Genomic DNA, 24,175 nt, shown 5'->3' on the forward strand with positions numbered 1-24,175 from the left:
AGAGAACTATTTACAACTTAATTAATGTCTGCTCCCAGATGGATTCTATTTTCCCTAGGAATCCTTTATTGTCCTTCACCAAAATTCCTCTTCTCTCCAATCCCATGACCTGTTTGAGCAGGATGGCACATGAGCTTCTGAACTCCATTGGCAAGATGGGTAATCACCCTGGTTCTCCTCACGTACCCGTTAATAAATGTGTATGTCTTTTTTTCCAATTAATCTGCTTTCTGTGAGTTGATTTTTCAGGGTATCTTTGGAGGGTGAAGGCGGTCTTTACCTTGGCTCCCAAACATACAAGGAAGGATTAAAATAACTGCACAAGTCCTGTACCGGGGTGGAAACAGGACCATAACTGAAGTCACACCACTCGAATTCAGACTCTTTTCTATGGCACTGCCTCACGTGATTTATAAAATTCGCTCTGCATCATTTTTGGGGAATTTGAGTTTTTTCTCGTATTGTACTATTATGGATAATACTACATTAAAGGGCAGCTTAATGAGTTGCTTCTCCCTTTTACACACTAATGTTTAGCAAATATGCCCTTCCCAGACCACAGATTTTTTTTTTTTTTTTCTGTCTCTCTTATGGCTTAGTCTCTTTCCCGTCCGCCTTCTTTGCCAGATTTTTTTTTCTATTGGTCTCTCATTTTTCCTGTGTATGTTTTTTGTTAGCATCAGTCTTCTAAATAAGACAGCCAAGTAATAAAGGGGGAAGGGGTTCTCGGAGAACCTACAACTGACCTGCAAACTGGGAGAACAGGGGTTGGGGTACTTGCAGGGGTGTGGAGCTGTGGGAAGGTCATGCCCTTTGCAGCGGGGAGGAGCCTGGCCTCTCCTGTTTCGGGGTGGTAACCCTGGGATTCGGCTGGTGAGGAGGAGAGCCCCTTAGCAGGACCCCATCTCACTTGGCTGTGTTGTTTTTCCTTTTTCCTTTTTACCCAATAAATTCTGTTTTTCCCACCCTTCTACTGTGTCTAGGAGCCTAATCTCTGCAGGTCATGTGACAAGAACCTGGCTTCTAGCTGAACTAAGGAGAAAGTCCTACAACACAGGTTTCCTTACTCTCCTAATTTCTGTATTTCACATTGTGAATCTTTTTGAAGCTTTTGACTTTAAAACATTTTCCTGTGTTTTATGAATGAATTACTAGAGCTGCGCATGCTTTTAAAAACACTTCAACAGACCCTATATAAAGAATAAATTTTGTGCTGACTTAAAAAGAAAACCATATCATCAGAATTATTTTGAAGAGAGAACAGTTGTTATAGCTCATTAGGATTATTACCTACTAATTCAAGAACAATGACTATACAAAGACATTCAAGCAAAATAGTTATATTTTAAATTATTTTTATAAATATGCCGAACGCTCTCAAATAATTACTAAGAAGTTTGTGATAAAGACTAAAAGCACATTTAGCTATCCACAATATCATATATTTCTAAAATATATCCCTAACTCAGCTTTTGCTTATTAAACATTTCAAAAGTACTTATTAATCATCTTTTCTCTATATGCTAAATAATGCTGAAGACAAAGTCGTGGCTCGAGGGCCTTAGAGGCCACTGTGAAAGAGTAGGAATATATCCAATTGGCCAAATAACTGTGGAGGAAAAAAAAAAAAGTGTCAAAAAGCAAACTGACTACTAAGGAAAATGGGACTGTCCAGATCTAGGAGAGAGGACTGAAGGTTGACCAGAAGAGATGGGCTTTTGATTTGGCTATTGAAAAATGTATATGGCTGGGCACAGTGGCTCACGCCTGTAATCCCAGCACTTTGGGAGGCAGAGGCGGGCGGATCACGAGGTCAGGAGATTGAGACCATCCTGGCTAACATGGTGAAACCCAGTCTCTACTGAAAAAATACAAAAAAATTAGCCGGGCGTGGTGGCGGGCGCCTGTAGTCCCAGCTATTCCGGAGGCTGAGGAAGGAGAAGGGCATGAACTCAGGAGGCGGAGCTTGCTGTGAGCCGAGATCGCACCACTGCACTCCAGCCTGGGCAACACAGCGAGACTCCATCTCAAAAAAAAAAAAAAAAAAAAGGAAAAACAAAAAGAAAAATGTATAGACTGAACATTCAGAGATCTGTTAAGTGCATAGCAGATGGAGAAACCATGTAGAAAGAAGCATTCGAACAGGAAAGTGGCAGCTGTGCAGCTTAGCAGTTTCAGTTTTAGATCATTTGTGACGTTACAATAAATTTCTCTTTTATTCAAATGACTTTGCATTGGTAAAACTTGCCTAACACTGCTATTTAGGGTAAGGCTAGCTGCCATTCAAGTAAACCTCAGCATTTCAGCGATTTAATCTAACTGAGACACATTTTTCACTCCTGAAGTCATTCAATGACAATCTCTCTGGTCAGTGACCAAATTCCCCACATTATGTGATTTAGAGACCTGGGCACCTTCCATCTTTTAAAATGCTGGCATTGTCTGCATCTAGTAATTGATAGAGAAAGAGAGACAGGCAAAAAAGCATATCTACTTCTTCATTACATTGGCTCAGAAATGACATTCCTTCCTTTACATTCGTTGATAAGAACTAGTCACATGGTTCCACCTAGAAGCAAGAGGGACTGGGAAATTGAATTCCTGGCTGAGCAGCTGCTCTGCAGCAACAGTTCTATACTAACCAATAAGAGTCTCCTCTGCCACACCCACCCACCAGAAACTATTTCCAAAGTACAGAAATACATATAAAAAAAAATCTTAAACTCCCATTGAAGGTACATTTGGTATGTTTACATCACAGAGCAACAATTCCATTGAAGTGGAAGATTTAACCACTACTAATTGAGCATTGTTGAAATACTCTGTAATTATGCTCTAGAACTCTGAATGCTATAAACAAACAAAAAAAGCACAAATTTAAAAAATTATCTGAGTAGGTCCGGCACGGTGGCTGACGCCTGTAATCCCAGCAATTTGGGAGGCCGAGGCAGGTGAATTGCCTGAGGTCAGGAGTTTGAGACCAGCTTGGCCAACATGGTGAAACCCCATCTCTACTAAAAATACAAAAATTAGATAGGCATGGTGGTAGGCACCTGTAATCCCAGCTACTTGGGAGGCTGAGGCTGGAGAATCACTTGAACCTGGGAGGCGGAGGTTGCAGTGAGCTGAGATCATGCCACTGCACTCCAGCCTGGGTGAGAAGAGCGAAACTCCGGCTCAAAAAAAAAAAAAAAAAAAAAAAAAATCTGAGTAATTTTCCTGGAATTAATGATTGGAGATTATTTGAATGAGGAGAAGTATATGTCATTAAGTATATGTAATTAATTATTTTGTCTTACCTCCTACATATATCTTTTCTGCAAACTAACTGCCTTGCCTTTGTTTCAGTCCTTCATCTGCCATCCAAAAGAGTGCATTTCAAACTACCTGGGTTAAAGATCTGCTTCACTGTATTATTTCCAATCTTTCTTTTGAATAGCACCAGAAGTAGCTATAACTTCTTAACTTTATCATAAACAACATACAGATCTTATAACTAAAGAACACATTTATTTATACAATTAGATTTTATAAATAGCTTGCGAAAGTATAAAATTATTGCTCTGAGTGTAATTTTATTTCTTACTAAATGTTTATCAAATGACAGTGTTGAAACAATGACACATGAAAAGGCAGGTCAACACTATTGGGTTTATTTAACTCAAAGACAAATTAGATTAACATAAAATGATCTGATTATATACCCCAAATAGAAAACATCATCCAAACTACTTCATTATATTTGTATTCAGCCTTTTGTTTTAACTTAATTTTAGCAATGTCATAACCAACTAATGAATAGTAAATAGCTTACTACCTATCTGCTGCCCCCATAAAATATTGTTTTAATATTACTGGTTATTTTTCATATATCTTCTACTTCACTTCCTTCATATTTGGTGCTGATAACTATAATTGACTTAATATTCTGAAAGAGTTATGTCATTAACTAGCTCAATTACACCATACCAACAATATCTAATTGGAAACATTGTGTTTTCAGGTTACATTTTGAGTAGTGGACTTATAAAAGTTGATACACAGAAACATGATACATTGATAATCAAGTTTCCCTTTAAAGGTTTAAAATATATTTTACTTCTTTGGCTGGGCACGGTGGCTCACACCTGTAATCCCAGGACTTTGGGAGGCCGAGGTGGGCAGATCAAGAGGTCAGGAGTACTAGTCCAGCCTGACCAACATGGTGAAACCCCATCTCTACTAAAAAAATACAAAAATTAGCGGGGCTTGGTGGCGCGCACCTGTAATCCCAGCTACTCAGGAGGCTGAGGCAGGAGAATCGTTTGAAACCCAGGAGGCAGACGTTGCAGTGAGCTGAGATCACACCACTGCACTCCAGCCTGGACGACAGAGCAAGACTCCATCTCAAAAAAATGTGTGTGTGTGTGTGTGTGTGTGTACATATATATGTGTATATGTATTTATATATAACTATTTTAAAAAGAACACGTTTCTCTGTGCTTCTCTCATCCTTACATTGACAGCACAAACCTCGATTTTAAAATAAAAGCTCAGTGTGTGCTTTGTAATCATAGCTAAAATTTTGAAAGCCAAAATATTTAAGTAAATATTAGAAACTGGAAGACTGTGAAGGCGGGTAATAGAAATAGTAGCATTTAAATTCATGTGTAGAGTATGCGTCAAGATTTGGTGAATAAAGCAAATATGTTCTTCAAATGATGACAGTAAGTAAACAGAACATAATTATCTAATGGAACATTAACAATAAGTACTCATTAAAAGTTTCAAAATTTCTATCGTTAACATCAGAATACAGTAGTGACAATATACAGCATTTCTGTTTTCAAAATAATATTCACGAAAGTTTTATTGTTTTCCTTCCCTGAAAAACACATTGCACTTATCACTTGAGACATTGTCTACGATATTTGTAAATAGTCTTTGATGCCATTTATATACCAAAATTCCTTGTTGATGTGTTGGAGTAGAACCCGATGATCAATGCAACAAACGATAAAGAAATATATAGTAAGGTCTTCTAATTAAGGGATAGAGTAAGCTACTTCTTTACATCTTACATAGAATTCATAATGTCTTTAATTTGCATATTCATACTGAACTGCCCATTTACAATTCACTGGATTTTTAGGTCCTCCAGATGGAACAACAGATGCTAATATAATGACTAAAAGCCTTGGTCAAGCATTTTAAGAAATGAAAACATTAAATCTCTTATGATGCAAAAGTTATATATTTTGACATGAATAAAACCAACTCCATTTTCAAGCAGTTTTCTCAAAAATAGTTTTTAGAAATTCTTCTAAATATATGTTACAAAATATCTACATCAATTGCAAGTTAAGAGTTACCTTTTGGTTTTATCGTCAAGAAAGAGCCTTAAATATTGTGGTAAAGACAAGGGAAAACTAACCCTGGGATATAATTAGTGGACCTTTTCATAGTGTAAAAATAATAGAAGCTCTTTCAAATAGTTCAAACAGTTTAAAAATAACATTCATTATTTTAAATTCCCTTACGTAATTATTAAACTGTCATATCAAAACCTAATGTTTTGATTTTTTAAATCGCTCCCTATTTTGTAAACTACAACATATCAGGAAAATGAGTCATAAAAATTTTAACACAATAAAAAAATTACCAGAGTCTCAGTGAACTTCCTACAATTTGTCTATGCCTGAACATGCCTTAAATGGGTTTCTGTCATATTTTTAAGACCTCCAAAGAATACACCACCAAAAGTCTTTCCTATTATTGAGCAGTGTTTTTTGTTTTTTCCAGGAACCATCCTTAAATGCTAAAATCACAGAGCTATAAATTTAATCAATATTTTTTAAAAAAACAACTTGTAAATCCTCATGAAACTCATTGCCTGCTGTATTTTTAATGTGGTCACTGTTTGCTACTCTTCCATTATTCTGAACACTTCCAATACTTAACATCTTAATATGGCACATCATTGAGGTTTTTGTTGTTGTTTGTTTCTTTGTTTTGAGACAGAGTCTCACTCTGTCGCCCAGGCTGCAGTACACTGGCACAATTTTGGCTCACTGCAACCTTCGCCCCGCCCCAGGTTCAAGTGATTCTCGTGCCTCAGCTTCCCGAGTAGCTGGGACTACAGATGTGCGCCACCACACCCGGCTAATTTTTGCATTTTCAGTAGAAACAAGGTTTCGCCACATCTCGAACTCCTGACCTCAGGTGATCTGCCTGCCTTGGCCTCCCAAAGTGCTAGGATTACTGGCATGAGCCAACGTGCCTTGCCCAGAGTTTTTTAAAATCCAAATAACAGTAATATTCTGTTTCTTTAACCTTTCGTATTTTGTAAATCTCTAGTTATTACCACACCATTATCTACATTTTTACCTAAACTCTCACTGTTCCTCATAATCTGGTGTCTAGGAAAGAAGAAAAACAAATCTGATACCCCATTAAGTATAATACACAAAGTAAGTATAATAAGAAATTAGCTTGTGGTTTTATTTTCTTTCTTAATCTTGCATACATTAAGCTGTCAGAGTTTAGTTTGTTAACAAAAACCCCCATATTGAAGGAGCAGCATGGTTATACTGTTATTGCAGTCACTCAATTGTTGATTTGATGCATTGTTGTTCATTTTGAAAAATAATATAATAGAAATTTATTCAAATTAATAATGGCATGATACAACATTATTAAGTCCAGTGGGAACCTACTGCTTAAAGAAATCAACTTGGTTTTATTTAAACCAAGCAACAAATTTCTTGCCACTAAGTGGCAAAACTAAAATTAAAACTATAAGAGCTGTATATAAAATTGGTTTAATGGCTGGGCGTGGTGGCTCACGCCTGTAATCCCAGCACTTTGGGAGGTCGAGGCAGGTGCATCACGACATCAGGAGTTCGAGACCATCCTGGCTAAAACGGTGAAATCCCGCCTCTACTAAGAATACAAAAAATTAGCCAGACGTGGTGGCATGCGCCTGTAATCCCAGGTACCTGGGAGGCTGAGGCAGGAGAATCGCTTGAACTTGGGAGGCGGAGGTCGCAGTGAGCCAAGATTGCACCACTGCACTCCAGCCTGGGTGACAGAGCAAGACTCTGTCTCAAAGAAAAAAAAATGGTTTAATAATTGTCTATCCAATAGAAATACATATTTATAGATACATATTATATAGATCTATGTATACACACATTTATGTGCATGTAGATATAGGCATCATCACACTAAGACATCTAATTCACTTATTAAACCATGAAGAAATGTTTCTCACTCAATATCACGTAAGTTTTAAACAGGTTTTAGTGGTGACACGAGATGCTAAGTTTAGTCTTTATATTTTAACGAGTTTGCATGGAATAATGAACCAAATGCTTTTAGCCCTGAGGTTACAGTCATCTTTATTAATGGTACCTAGAGACTTAATTGTCAGAAAATATGTTGGAATCTTTCTTCAAGATTCTAGATCCTTATTATGTCATATTTTACTCTTAAAACTTTTACTTTTTGATGTGTACTCATCTAATCTCACCAGAAATACATCATCCGAGAGTACCTTTTTAATCTTTGATTTGATGAGACTGAGAAGATAATGTTGAGCAATAGAAGTTTATTTAGCTTATCTTGCTAATCCTTCCACACCAGAGACTTGGTATTGAAATAGGTGCAATATTGAGTTTTCAGTCAATTTTGCTGATGTCAAAACTAAAAGCAGTTAATAAAAAGTGCCGACATAATGGTTTGAGCTTCATAAGTTTTACAGAAAAATCAATGCCTGTCAAAGTAGAGAGCCAACATTAAGTAGAGAAAAGATGATCTTTAAAAAAAAAAATTCTTTGATATGATATTTTTCTTTTTTGAGTGAGAGTCTTTTTCCCACAACCTGGACCTCTTGGGCTCAGGCGATTCCTCCACCTCAGCCTCTCAAGTAGCAGGAACTACAGACGTGCACCACCATGCCCAGCTAATTCTTTGTATTTTTTTTGTAGAGATAGGGTTTCACCATGTTGCCCAGACTGGTCTTAAACTCCTGGGCTCAAGTGGTCCTCTCGCTTTAGCCTCCCAAAGTGCTGGCTTAACAGGTGCAAGCCATCGCAGTCGACAAATAATTTTAAAAATACTCTCCAAACTATTAAGAACAACCATTTATTTTCAAATGGACCTTTTTTTGTGCGTGGTAAGATATATAAAAGTTACCATTTTAACCAATTTTAAGTGTACAATTAAATGGCATTAAATACATTTACAATGTTGTGCTACCATCACCTTTATCCATCGCTTGATCTTTTTTTTTTTTATCATCCCAAACTGAATCTCTAACTACTGAACAATAACTTCCCATTTGCCTGTTCCCCAACCCTTAACAATCTCTATTCTACTTTCTGTCTCTATGAATTTGCCTATTCTAGGTACCTCATATGAGAGGAATCATGCTCAAATGGGTCTTTGGAATGCTAACCACAAAAAGGAAATCAGTTTTGTAAAACAGAAAATAATATTATTGCAAAAAAAAAAAAAAAACTACAGAAAAATGTTCCCCTGATTTCTTGGATGCAAGTAAGTGATTTTAATAGTCAATAAGACATATATTAATATAGGGGCACACACACACATATATATACGCACACACAAACATATGTATGTATGCATGTATATACATATAAATATATATAATCATTTCAAAGGTAGAAATGCACATATTCATTATTTACCCAAGTTAAAGACATTGAACTGCATTTGTTAGTAGCTTGCACCCAAATAAGATATTCTGAGTTTTCTCCACACATAGAAACCATTACATAGTGGTCAATGAATGTTAGTCAATAATTGTATTGATGATAATCAGTGACATCTGACAGACTAGATTAAGATTATAAATATTAAAATTACATTAACTGAAACAAACCAAGTATATTAGTCTGTTCTCATGCTGCTAATAAAGAAATACCTGAGACTGAGTAATTTATAAAGGAAAGAGGTTTAATACACACACAGTTCCATATGGCTGGGATATCATGGCAGAAGATAAAGGAAGAGCAAAGGGGCGTCTTACATGGCAGCAGACAAGAGAGCGTGTGCAGCGGAACTCCCCTTTTATAAACCCATCAGATCTCATAAGACTTATTCACTATCCTGAGAACAGCATGGGAAAGACCCGCCCCCATGATTCAATTACCTCTAACAGGGTCCATCCCACAAGATGTGGGAATTATGGGAGCTATAATTTAAGATGAGATTTGGGTGGGGACATAGCCAAACCATGTCACCAAGGTAAAGATTCAGAAATCAAACCAAATCATGGCAGTAGTCGCTTCAATTTGTACATTCTTTTATAGTCTGGTTTGATGCATCTGCGTTAATTTACCCCTCACCAAAGCACTGTGAGTGATGATTATTCACAGTCTCAACACTAAGACAACATTTAATGAAGACAGATAACTTAGTTAAGGTCATTGAGCCCAGGCATGGCAGCTCCACCAATGGAACTAAGACAACCCTTAAATGCTTGGTCTTGTGTGTTTCCCTTACACTTTTCCAGGCTGAGATCACATTTCACTTTCAAAAAGAGCACTGTGCAATAGAAATATAAGCCGAACTACATATACAATTAAAAATTTTCTAGCAGCTACATTTAAAAAAGTGAAAAGAGTTAAAATCAATTTTGTAGTATATTTTATTTAACAAAATATTATCACTTCAACACAATATCAATATAAAAAACTGCTAGAGATATTTTGCATTATTTTTGTCATACTAAGTCTTTAAAATCCAGCACATATTTTACATTTGAAATATTTAGCACATATTTTACATTTAAAATATCTCAATCCAGTTTAGCCAAATTTCAGTTGCTCAGTGGACACATGGTGCTTGTGGCTATTATATTGGATGGCCCAGTTGTAGATGTTTTGCCTTTTTCTCTAATTAACTAAAACAAGAATTTTTTTTTTTTTTTTGATGGAGTCTTGTTCTGTTGCCCAGGCTGAAGCACAGTGATTTGATCTCGGCTCACTGCAACTTCTGCCTCCCGGGTTCAAGCAATTCTCCTGCCTCAGCCTCCCGAGTAGCTAGGACTACACGCGCACACCACCATGCCTGGCTAACTTTTGTATTTTTAGTGGAGACAAGGTTTTGCCATGTTGGCCAGGCTGGTCCTGAACTCCTAACCTCTCATGATCCACCCACTTCGGCCTCCCAAAGTTCTGGGATTACAGGTATGAGCCACTATGCCAGCCATAAACAAATAATTCTATTAAGGAGTATTTATTAAACAGCTTTTTCACTCTCAAAATTGAGTTTGTTAGAATGGATATAAGAGAATTTGAAAATTTGAAGCAGTAGAGTGCAAATAAAGAATGAAATTTCATTAGAAATATTGATAATGATTTGTGTTTGAAAGTATAAATATGTGTCTAAAATGTACTTTGAATTTTCTCCTTGATAAATATAGATAGTAATGCCTATAAATAATTGTGTACAGTACCTGCCATATGGTTAGCAGTTAAAAAAAAAAAAAAGTAGTTGTTTCTTTAATAATGAGGGAAGAATGAATTTAACTGAAAATCTAGAAGTAATACAGCTCTAACACCTGGGGTGGACAGAATGGATGACTGTGTCATTTCTAAGAGGCAAGCAATTCGTTGGATTACACTGGCAGGGTTTTTATAATGAAAACACTCTCAGTACACTTGAAATTCAATGCTGTCAAAGAAAATCAGCAAAAAAATTAAAGACTAGTTCTTGCTGATGAACTATGTCAGGCAACAACAGCAATAGGGGAGCCAGAAAATTGAATCAAATCAAAATGCATATACAACTGGGGCAGAAAGTCCTGCTGACCAATTGCCTTTCTTAGTATTTATGCACTCACGCAGGCATCAGAAATACTGGTATTGTTTCAGATTTTTTGAAATGTCACCCATCATTTTAGGCATAGCTAATTTCTACGCTGTATTTATGGATTCTAATACCTGAATCCATAAATGTACCTGAGTACATTTTTAGACATATAATACAGATAGGTATGTATGTATGTATGTATGTATTCAATGTCTGACTATGTAGCACGGGCTGGACTCAAACTCAAGTAATCTCCTGCTTCAGCCTCCCAAAGCACCCATATTACAGGTGTGAACCACTGAGCATGGTCTCTTTTTATTTTTATTTTTTCAAAGACCCTGTTGAGGCTCTTCCTGGAGACTGATCAATTCTTCTTGAGCAGCAAATTGGAGACTTTTTTGACCAAGGGACTACCAACCAAAAGGACTGAAGGAAAGAGAGGAGTGGTACTCCAAAGGAAACTGGAGGTGTTAAAAGAAGTGAAACATATTCTAGGAAATATAAACAGCAGATGTCTACTACTTCTAAACTTTATGATTTCTTAAAGATTATACAATGTGATTTGATATTCATAAAATTATTATTTGAATTATGTAACTTTTTTGTACTTCAATATCGCTGAATAAAAAGACCCAGAGATTTTGTTTTTTAAGAACATTCTTGCAAGCTCAACTAATCATTTAAAATAGTATTTCTATTTATTTCATCTAGTTTTTCTCACTGCTTCAGAGCAGCAAATGGAGGTCTAGTTGACCACATTTTCCAGAAATGGATGTTCATCTTTTATTAAATTCAAGAAGTGGGAAATAAAATAATGAATTATTTTCAAGTGCAATTTATGAAATCTAAAAGAATATTAGGTACTTGGCAAGCATTGGAAAAAAAATTTTTTTTTTTTTTTTTGAGACAGAGTCTCACTCTGTTGCCCAGGATAGAGTGCAGTGGTGCAATCTTAGCTTACTGCAACCTCTACCTCCCAGTTTCAAGCGATTCTCCTGCCTCAGCCTCCTGAGTAGCTGGGACTACAGGCATCACTACCACATCCCCCTAATTTTTGTATTTTTAGTAGAGACGGGGTTTCACCACATTGACCAGGATGGTCTTGATCTCTTGACCTTGTTATCTGCCTGCCTCAGTCTCCCAAAGTGCTGGGATTACAGGCGTAAGCCACTGCGCCTGGTGAGCACTGGAAAAAGTTTTAAGGGTGAGTAAGTTGAAGTTATGTAGATTAAATGAGTCATTATAAATAAGAATTTAGAACAGATACTGGCATACGGTAAACACTCGTAGGTGTTAACTATTCTAATTATTAATATTTAACTTTTCTTATATTAATGGAAATCATTCATGTTTATGAGGTCTTGTTTTCCCCATGGGAAATGGCCAGAAATAGCACATTCCAACCTTGCTAAGAATATGTTCTAAAATGTATACGTTTTCTGCTCGAGTAAAAACATGTTTTTATTCAAACTTACTACACCTTAACAATAAATGTTTATTTGATTCATACATTTTTGAACAACTTATTTAGTATATTAAGATTAAAGAATAAATTAAGGCAATGAGTCTCAGTTGTTTCAGGACAGTTAATGGTAATCACTCATGAAAGAGCTCTTTTGTTTTAGGGATTCCACTCTAAATCAACATTAGATAGCCAAGTTGATTAAATTCAGTTTCACCATATTTATGAGCATTTTTCTCTTTTAATTCAAAAGTGTGAATTAATCTAAATGATATGTGAGTTACAAAAATATGGCAGATATTTACTTATAAAACAGCTACAACTGTAGTATGTATCAATTCATCAAAAATAATATACATGATGGTTTTTGCGTGAATGGATCCTCGAACGTTAGCAAACATACAAAGTAAAGTCTGGAAAGATCTGCCCCTTTTATCAATTTCATCAATTATTGTTAGGCTGTAGTCAGTGAAAGCACACTTTAATCCATGAAGTAATTTAACAAAAACAGTTTTTTTTAAAGGAGAAATAAAATAGACAATTTTTTGAAAGAAATAGGAAAAAAAAAAGAAGCAATCACTCCATCCCCAGGCTAGACCACAAATACACACCTTAATTACATCAATGGCAGAAGAATTAGAAGTCTCAGTTAAATGTATTTCCGTTGAACTTAAAATATAAATCTCTCACAGCGATCAGCAGAGCTAATATGAACACTACAGTGCCTTGCTATTAATTATCCAGTGGAGTAAATCATAGACTGAAGTTCAGGGAATTAACTTTTATTCCCAAATTTGTCACTATGATGTTTTGTGACCTTGATAAAGCCACTTAACCTTTCTTTGCCTCAGCTTCCTCAACCATTAAAAGAGGAGGAAGATGTACCTTTTGAGAGCATAAATTCAGTCTGTGGTTGATTGGGAAGTAGTTTAAATATTCTGCTGTATCAACTGTTAAAAACTTATATAAAGTCTTAAAATGCTACCTAAACTATCATATCCTTGTAGCAATCACCTCATTCATTTTGCTTCTTTTCAAGTCAGTTTTCCTTTCTTCACTTCCTCACTCTGCTTTCTGACTCTCACATTTACTCGGGAAAATTTTTTCTGACATAACATTTTAACAAGGTATTCCCTTATCATTACTTAATTCTATGATCTGGCCCTAGAAATTAAATGGTGTTTCAACTGGTCTGTCTCATTTCCAAACTTTCTGATGGAAATATAGTTCTTACTTTGTTTTAAATCTCTCTTTTAAAAATAATAGAAAAATATTTTGGCCCGAAGGGGAAATAAGCATTAAATGGGCAAAAGTGAGCATAATGTAATGTAATCAATACATCTAAAAAATACTTATACAGTGTATATTTCTTTTTTCTTAGACCTAACAAATCCAAAAAATATGTATCATTACCAATATTTATATTTTTTGTCTACAAAGTTGGCATTTATGATGAGCCAAGTTGATCTAATTTATCTTGGAATCACTAGATTGCTAATGGACCACCTCTGGATACGACGTTTTCCCTATACCCACATTCCCACATATATCTAGCAGAAGGCTAGGGTATAGTCTGGATGTGAGTTAGAGTTTAGTGCAAGGAACCCTAGGATATGGCAATGTATATAAATACAAACTTGAATATTTTCACATTTTTATTTAACAATATGGAAGTACAGAAGATTGTTACACAGTCCAAAACAAAATTTTATGCATACCAAATTACATTTTATAATCTTTAAGAAATCATAATGTGTAGAAGTGGTGGAAAATGGCTTTTTGTGTTCCTTAGAATAATTTTCACTGATTTTGGCACCTCCAACTTTCTTTGGAGTACTTCTCCTGTCCTCCCTCTAGTCAATTCGGTTAGGACAGGCCATGACCCAAATTAGCCTAAACGATCGTTAGTAAATTTGAAAATATACATACGTTTAACAAGCAAATCCTTTCCTAGGTAAAAATCCTACAGAAATGCTTGCTTATATGTTCAAGGAAATATGTAAGTGTTTGTGTGTATATATGTGCGTACATAAGATGGTTAACAACAATATTACTTACATAAGGAAAAAATTAAAACAAGCCCTAATGTCTATCAAGAAACTGAGATTTTCTTTTTTTTTTTTTTTTTTTGAGACGGAGTCTCGCTGTGTTGCCCAGGCTGGAGTGCAGTGGCCGGATCTCAGCTCACTGCAAGCTCTGCCTCCCGGGTTTTTACGCCATTCTCCTGCCTCAGCCTCCCGAGTAGCCGGGACTACAGGCGCCCGCCACCTCGCCCGGCTAGTTTTTTGTATTTTTTAGTAGAGACGGGGTTTCACCGTGTTAGCCAGGATGGTCTCGAACTCCTGACCTCGTGATCCGCCCGTCTCGGCCTCCCAAAGTGCTGGGATTACAGGCTTGAGCCACCGCGCCCGGCCCCGAGATTTTCATATAATGAAATAACATAGCATAAAAATAATGCATACAGTGCAGATGAATGGAATAACATACATGCATATTTGAAACAAAATTTGGAGTTGAAGAAGCCAGACAGAATATACAACATGTGGGTCCTAATTTATAAGTTTCAAAACCAGGCAAAATGTGGCTATATCACTTTGTCATATACTATCAGCTAATACAACTTTTAAAAACACAAGAAAATAAATACCCCCAAAGTCACATAATGAGGTACCTATCCAGTAGAGGAGAGGAAGGGGTTTATAATCAGAAGGGCATATGGGGGTTTCTGTGGGGCCTATAGTATTCTACTTCTTTGCCTAGTTGAGTTCTTTTGATAGCATGCTAAGCAGCTACGTGTTTACATTTTATACACTTTTTGGTTATATATGTTATTATTAAAAGAAATAAGCAAAAATATGTACTGGATTCTGTATTTTTTATTAGGATAAAAATCTCTAACTAAAGAGAGGTGAAAAATACATTCCAGAAAAAATATAAAAGCATATTAAACAGCTTTATACAGAGCCCTTTGCATATAACATTTTAAATAATGTCTACATTCAAAACAGACATATCTCCCAATAAAAAATGTAACGAGTTTTGTCAAGAAAGAGAAGTTATTATAGTGTAAGACAGAATCAAGAATAAAACCTATCTTCATACACTGGGATGATATATTAAAAATGAACATAATCATCTCTATAGGAATAGTCAGCACTGTATTCATACCTAAAAGTTCAACCACAGGTAGGCATTTGACTTAACAATATAAGAAAAGTGATGTTATTTGACTTAAATCTCAATACAAATCAGCAATATAACATAGAAAATGAAAAGGTTTATGTAAAACTCGGTAGTATTAGATTTATGCAAATGTAATTGTGGCTTTTGCCATTGCTTTCCATGGCAAAAATCCACAACGAAATGGCTAAAACCACAATTCTATTTGCACCAACCTAAATATTAATAAAAGTAGAGTGTGAGACGTGGATGGAGGGTATTATTCCTCCACGATTTTTTCTACTTTTCAAGTGTCAAGAGTATTATTTTGCCAATTATAAACACATTTTAAAAGCAACTGATTTAAATTGGATTGTGTCAGTGAATTCATTCACTCAAGAATGCACATCTGCTGAGTGACAACTATAGGTGAGACATTGTGCTAGATTCTTATTGAGTTTGGGAAATCCAAACAGAAAATGACATTGCCATTTTTGGTTTCAGCTTCTACATGTAAATAGCTCAGAAGCTGTCACTCCATTGCTACACCAAGAAAAAGCTGGAAAAAAAACCTAAAAACTAAATTCTTTTGAGAACTGAGGTTTCAGGGCAAACCACCACCCCAAAATTTGAAGACCAGGTAAATAAATCCCAGAGAGTCACAGCTGAGATCACTATTACTTACTTGGACCAGAAGCCATTAAAGCAATACATGCATCAGCAATCATCAGAACCAGACTCAGACATGACACAGATGTTGAAATTATCATACAGGGAATTTAAAATAACTATGTTTAATATAGTAAGTGCTCTAATGGGACAAAATAGATCACATGATAGAACAGACGGGTAATATAAGAAGAGAGATTGCAATGCTAAAAAGAATCAAAAGGAAATGCTAGATTTTTTAAAAAACAAACATTGTAACAGAAATGAAGAAGCCCTTTGATGGTCTCATCAGTACACTGGACACCAGTTCAGGAAAGAATGTGTGAGCTTGAAAATACATCAGTAGAACTTTATCAACTGACATGCAAAGAGAAAAATAAATGATAAAAACAGAAAAGAACATCCAAGAACTGTGAGATAATTTCAAAAGGCATGATGTATGTATAATCAGAATATCAAAAGCAGAAGAAAAAAAGAATGGAGCAGAAGAAATATCTGAAGTGATAATGGTTATGGAATTTTCAAAATTGACAGACATCAAACCAGAAATCCAGGAAGCTCAAAAAACACTGAGTAGAATAAATAACAAAATCACTCTATCTAGGCATATCATATTCAATCTACAGGGAAAAAAAAAAAACAGACAATATTGAAAGAACATAGAGAAAATATCATATCTATAGAGGCACAGAGATAAGTATCAGAGTGAACATCTCATCAAAAATCATGCAAGCAATAAAAGAGTGAAATGGAATATTGAAAATGACAAAAGGAAAAAAGTACCAATCAAAAATTCTATATCCAGGCTGGGTGCGGTGGCCCACGCCTGTAATCCCAGCACTTTGGGAGGCCAAGGTGGGTGGACCACGAGGTCAGGATATCAAGAACATCCTGGACAGCATGGTGAAACCCCATCTCTACTAAGAATACAAAAATTAGCTGGACGTGGTAGCACGTGCCTGTAATCCCAGCTACTCAGGAGGGTGAGGCAAGAGAATTGTTTGAACCCAGGAGACAGAGGTTGCAGTGAGCCGAGATCACGCCACTGCACTCCATCCTGGGCGACAGAGCAAGACTCCATCTCAAAAACAAAACAAAATGAAACAAAACAAAACAAAAGCAAAAAAAAATTTTTTTCTATATCCAGCAAAATTATTTTTCAAAGACGAAAAAGAAATAAAGGCATTCTCTGATAAATGAAAACTAAGGGACATCATCACCACTGGACCTTCATCGCAAGAAATGTCAAAGGAAGTTTTTCAGGCAGAAGAAAAGTGTATGGGATAGAAACTTGGATCTACATAAAGAAGAGTGCCAGAGAAGGAGTAAATGAAGGTAAAATAAGATATTTTATTTCTCATACTCTAAATTGATGTAAAAGATACCTTTGTTTAAAGTAACAGTAACAATATATTGAGTGATTATACAATATGGGTAAGTGAAATGAATGAGAGCAATGTCATAAAGGATAGGGGAGAGGAACTGGGAGCACTCTGTAATAAGGTACCTGTACTACATAGTGTTTTTTGAAGGTGGACTGAGATTAGTTTAAAATTGGAATATCCAGGGCTATCACTAAAATACATATCTAAAAAGAAGGAAAATTGATGTAAAAATGGAAGAGATAAAATGCTCAATTAAAAGGAAGGAAGGCAGAAAAGAGTGAAGGAAATGCATATTGCTAAGCGAAAGAAGCCAGTCTGAAAAGGCCAAAAGCTGTATGATTTCAATTATATGATATTCTGGAAAAAGCAAAACTATAGTTATGGTGAAAAGATCAGTAGTTTCCAAGGATTCAGGAGGCAGAAAGAAGGGCTGAACATATGAAGCATAGAGTCTTTTTTAGGGCAGTGAAACTATTCTGTTACGTTTTAATTATGAATACATGACACTATGCATTTGTTTAAACTCATAGAACTTCACAGCACAAAGAGAGAACCTTAATGTACGCAAGTTTTAAATATAATTCAGGAGGTCTGAGGATCCTGGGAAATACAGAATATGATAAAACAATCTAACTATATTACAAATATGTGAGATAACCTTACTGAAGCGGGTGAGGGGAAAGGTGCTGACCTTAGCAAATTTGGAAATGAGTGAAGTCTGTAAGGCTAAATGCTAAAACAATTGTACATAAACACAAAACAATCCAATTGATAAAGTTGTTTCCCATATGGGCACAGGTTAAAAAATTGTGATCTCACTATACATTTATATTGGAAGTGAACAATTAAGTAAAAGAATGGCAGATGGTGAGAACCAGTTTTCTAACTACTGGATTGGGAGGTTACACATAAGGTAGGGAAAGAGGCTAAAATGATCCATGCAATAATAAATTAGAGTTGGAAACATCAGTATGAACTCAGGTTTAACTTAGTATAAACACAGGTGGTTACACATATAAATATCTATAGATATGTGTATATGTGTATGTGTTACTACACGTATTTTTCCATTTTCTGTCAATTAGAAAAGCTTCAAAACAACTATATCCCAGTAGCAAAGAGTACTTTCAACATGAAGGTATTAATTTCTGGTATAATTCTCCAATAAAATCAACATAGGATCTTTGGAAACTATATATCTGATTTAGGGACTGGGGCAGGAAATATACAAGATGAGCTTAGAGCATCTTAAAGGGCCAGAAAGTAGGCAGGTACTCAAACATACACACACACACACACACACACACACACACACACACACACACACACACCCCAATATGAGTATGTCGCAGGGACAAAGGAGGCAACTAAAAGACCTCTTAATGACCAAAACTGTAATAATTTGAACAAAATAAATAAGGTAATTAGGATTATAAAGCAAAGTATAAAATAACCGTAAGTCCAAACTGGTATAGAGCAATAACTGAATAAGTAGATAAATGTGGGAGAATAGACATATATCTCATGTAGCAGAATACCAAACAAATTATGTGGACATTCTGCTCTCAAAGAGGTGGAACATAACCTCCTACTCCTTTAGCATGGATGGCATATAGTAAGTTCCTTCTAAAAACTACAGTATAAAAATGGGGAAGGGAGTAACTTTACAGTGAAAAAAACCTTCCTAACACTACCTCAGGTGATCAAGATCAACATCAACAGTGATAAGTCAGGCTGATATGACATGGTGTGATTTTACCTCTGTGGTTTTTCTTCCAAGGACCTATCTCGTCTAATCATGAAAAAATCTCAGAAAAATCCCAAATACAGGACATTTGACAAAATGCTCCTCAAAATTGTAAAAGTCATCAAAAAAAAAAAAAAAAAAAAGTAAAACACTCATAACCAAGAGTATTTTAAGGAGACATGACAACTAAATGTTATGTGCTATTCTGGATGGGATCCTGGAACAGAAACAAGGACATCAGGTAAAAAGCATAGAAATCTAAATAAACGATGGACTTTACTGAATAATAATGTGCCAAAATCAGTTCATTAACTCTAACAAATATACCATGTTAATATTAGATGTGAATACAGGCTATATGGGATGTCTACTATATTTTTTCTGTAAATCTAAAACTGTTCTAAAATCAAATGCTTATTTAAAAAATAAAAGACATTGCCCTTGACTCTAAGTTGCTTACATTCTTATGAAAATACAGGAGTGTCAATAAATAGTTATGATGCAATGAGGTAAGTGCTGCAACAGAGATGCTAAAAGTACTGTGGACGCATGGACTATGTGCCTCAACAAGAGGATAACATTTTAGCTGTGCCTTGAAGAAAGGGTAAGAATCAGGGATGTGACAAAGGAGAAGAAAGAAAAAAAAAAAAAAACCTTCCAGAGGGAGAAAACCATGAATAAGAGTTCAGAGGGAGGACATTGGGAGTAAGAACTTCAATGTGGGTAAGGCTAATAAATGATAGAGGTCAGAGATGGTGCTGTAACATCTTTAATTTAAAAGAAAAAAATTGAAAATGTTTCAGGACTTTGAGACCAGCCTGGCCAACGTGGTTAAACCTGGTCTCTACCAAAAATACAAAAATTAGCTGGGTGTGGTGGCATGGGCCTGTAATCCCAGCTACTCGGGAGGCTGAAGCAAGAGAATCTCTTGAACCTGGGAGGCGGAAGTTGCAGTGAGCCGAGATTGCACCACTGCACTCCAGCCTGGGCAACAAGAGTGAAACTCTGTCTCAAAGAAAAACAAAATGATGTTTAAAATACCAAAAGGGCTGGACAGGTTTATAATTCCTTTCACTGTGATCTGTTTTGTTGAACCAGTACTTCACTTAGCTAAGGATATACATTTTCAAAAAGGGAAGGATTGCCCATAAAAGCTCATGATATTGCCTGCACATTTGGCCACTTCCTTCAGCCAGAAATTTCCTTTTTACATATATAATTCCTCTTTTTTTTTAAAGTGACATTATAACAAACTTCAAATTCCACTAATTTAATAAATGCCACAAAAAGCAAATAATATCGTGTTTTCCATAATATTTTCATTAAATAAAATATAATGATGTGCAGAAAACTAAGACAAAAAATAGTGATTTCTTATCATTCAGATACTACCCATGTTTGTTGCTTTAACTGAGGGATATAATTTGGGTTTTAAGAATTGCTCTTTAATTTGGCCCAAAGTAAATGTGCTAGAGTGTCACACCATTTAAAACAATGTTATACACAAATGTATCTTCCCAATAGACATGTTGTTAATACCTAAAATGCATTTTAGTATATACTGTTCTTAATTCTAGGGCATGTAGCTCTCTATTAAACCAAAATTTCACATCAAGTCAAACTGTTTAATAATTTATTTGCCCAAATCATTGTCTCAGGTAAGGCTACATACGATAGAAGTACTCATGATAACCAGTGGAACGAAAACTTTCATTAAAACTTTAACTATCTTCCTCTTGAATATCAACACTTAATTATTCTTTGATTTTATATAAAGAAAAGAAGATTTTTTGGACAAATGAAGTTTAGGAAAGTACAGTTGCCCTGGAAAACATTTAGGAGATAAAGAGTTCTATTTTTAGTTCCATAAAATAGTCTTATATAAGCTGTTTTACCATTCGGAGCCCAGTGTTCAGTATCCATGATATTGTGCTCCAATTGTCTCATGCTAGGTAGTGGTTTAGAATCCTAGCATTTCTAGAAAGGGGAAAGAAGTGCTTACTAAAGATGACTTCTCTACTCTGAAGAATAAAGACTAGAAGTGCATCCTATTTTCAATTCAGAGTAGACTGCTTTACTTTATATTTTTAAGTTCCTTTGTCTCAATACTACTGGTTGAAAAACCTACTTCAGTAGCGATTAAAGGAAAACATTAAGTAATAGATGAAAAACAAATTTCAAAATTGATTGTATAGAAACTCAAGTATAGCCAGATACCTTAAAGAAATAAATTATTATAAGATGTAGGTGACTACCACAAAACACTTTTCATATACAGGGAAAACTAATTTCAAGTGGATCAATGAACAAATAAAACTCTGTTTAATTTAAAACAGCTAATGTCCTTTTTATGCTTTTCTATGTAAGTTTTACAAGTATGATCATACACAAAAGTCACCAAGAAGAATCTCTCAATAAGAATATGAGAATAGGCCGGGCGCGGTGGCTCAAGCCTGTAATCCCAGCACTTTGGGAGGCCGAGAAGGGCGGATCACGAGGTCAGGAGATCGAGACCATCCTGGCTAACACGGTGAAACCCCGTCTCTACTAAAAAAATACAAAAAACTAGCCGGGCGAGGTGGCGGGTGCCTGTAGTCCCAGCTACTCGGGAGGCTGAGGCAGGAGAATGGCATGAACCCGGGAGGCGGAGCTTGCAGTGAGCTGAGATCCGGCCACTGCACTCCAGCCTGGGCGACAGAGCCAGACTCTGTCTCAAAAAAAAAAAAAAAAATAAAAAATAAGAATATGAGAATAATGTTTTTAACTTCTGAATGTTGTTCTTATTATACCCTCTTTTCTCATGAAACCACCTTGTAAGAAATGCACTATAAAGAAAAAAAATGTATGAATGCAATTTTTATGTGACAAAAATGATGCACATTTGGATATAATTCTGCATTTTACAAATTTATATCATTCCTATTACCTTACTTCATTTGATCCTTGCAAAAACCCTATGAAATAAGAACAGCACGTTTTATCATCACCATTTTATACATGAGGAAACTAATATGATGCCAGATGTGGAAACTCCACCAACTTATGTGACTAGTGAGTTGTAGATTCATGATTATAGGTAGTGTTCTGAATCTTGTCCTCATGAACTTCCAACTTAGCAACCAGCTATGAAAATGACTCTGTACATCACGTCTCACATAATTATTCAGTGATTGCACCTGAAGTTATGCTATTTTCAAGTAAACGAGGACACATATATCAGATTGATAGAGTGACAAATAAATAAAAGAGAAAAGTGCCTTTTCTAATTTGGAGTAAGACAGGAAGACAGAGGTAGGTTTTATATATTCTATTTAGCCACTCTAATGCTTATATTTTATGCATTATAAAATATAAGCATAATTTTTGGAAATCATAAACTCATTTTTATTTCAAGTACTTTCAAAAGCTAAAATTTCCCTTTTTTTTTTTTGAGACTTCATCTTGCTCTTCTCCCCCAGGCTGGAGTGCAATGGCACGATCTCAGCTTGCTGTAACCTCTGCCTCCCAGGTTCGAGTGATTCTCCTGCCTCAGCCTCCCAAGTAGCTGGGATTACAGCCACCACGCCTGGCTAATTTTTGTATTTTTAGTAGACACAGGGTTTCACCATGTTGGCCAGGCTGGTCTTGAACCCCTGACCTTGTGATTCGCCCTCCTCGGCCTCTCAAAGTGCTGGGATTACAGGCATGAGCCACCGCACCTGGCTCAAAAGCCAACATTTCTATAACTCCCTAAACATATTCTCTTTAGCCTTTGAATGGACTTCAGTGGAAGATGATTCAAAAGCAAGGAGGAATAACTTTCACCTATAGGAATCCACTTGCAATTGATTATGTACTTCTTTATAGATTAAAAAAATCAATGTGTAGCATAAAAACTAACTTAAAACAGTAGTTTTATCACTTCCAAGTGAAATATTGAAGACTGTAATTACCTGTAACAGTTAATTCAGTAGTTCTTCTCACAATGAAACCTCCATATTTTAATTCACAGGTATAATTTCCAATGTCATCTTCTCTGACTTCTCTTATAAGCAGAGTATCTCTTTTAAATACAATACTTGGCCTCCATGTTTTTGTCCTGCATTCCTGTATGAAGAACATACAATTTTGGTAGTACATATAGTAATGGAAAAATATAGAACAGTTTTAAATGACTAAAACAAAAACTTCTAAAATTACATTTTAAAGGGACTAAAAAGTTTGAAACTAATGCTAAAGAATTCCACTTCTTCTCAGAATCTCTGGGAAATCAATTTGTTTCCTAGAATTTGCCTTCCTAGAATAATACAGCAAGTTGTACTGGTCATTATACATTTTTGAACCAATGAATACTTCAATCTGAAGATAATTTTTTTAAAAAGTCAATTAACTTCTGAGATTAGTATATCTAAACTACATATGTATTGATTTATTAGACATAAGAATAGAGATGTATGCTAAGACTATACTTGACATCATTTTGGAAACAAATGTTTCACATTTGATGATTGTGAAATCAACCATATTGAAATTGATAACATAAAATACAAACCATATTATTTTATTGGAAAGCAGAAAATTTGTCGTACAAAAGATGGCACCGTTCAATGATTATACCTGAATTCTATTTCAATATTTGAAACATTTTAGTTTTGCATTTAGTAAAAATTAAATCTCTTCATAGTGTGTGCATGCTATAATTCATGAAAGACACAATCAACACTTATATGCAAGGTCTTTAGAGTTCCATAAATATCTGTTTTCATTGTTGATAGACTTACCAAATTGTGGTCTCTGAATTAAGCTTTGAATTATAATGATGTTGGCTCAGGAGATTTCTGTTTTTGCCAAAACAGAAGTCAATTTCCTCTAGCCAGATTTGAAATCAATGGAACGAGGATAAAACAGCTTTAAAACATTTGACACTCTTCAGGGGTAATATTATTTCTAAAAAGT

At 35.5% G+C, this 24,175-nt stretch overlaps 1 protein-coding gene across 3 annotated transcripts in view; it reads right to left on the bottom strand.

Moving 5' to 3' along the window:
* Positions 1-24,175, bottom strand: part of LOC105490366 (interleukin 1 receptor accessory protein like 1) — a 1,633,350-nt gene that overhangs the window by 556,962 nt on the left and 1,052,213 nt on the right. For all 3 annotated transcript variants that reach the window (XM_071089317.1, XM_071089318.1, XM_071089319.1), the window contains exon 5: positions 23,173-23,326. In XM_071089317.1, the coding sequence (XP_070945418.1) occupies positions 23,173-23,326 (154 nt within the window). The remainder of the gene's footprint in view (positions 1-23,172; positions 23,327-24,175) is intronic.

The sequence above is a fragment of the Macaca nemestrina genome, chromosome X (genome assembly GCF_043159975.1).
Source record: "Macaca nemestrina isolate mMacNem1 chromosome X, mMacNem.hap1, whole genome shotgun sequence".
Taxonomy (NCBI): Eukaryota; Metazoa; Chordata; class Mammalia; order Primates; family Cercopithecidae; genus Macaca; species Macaca nemestrina.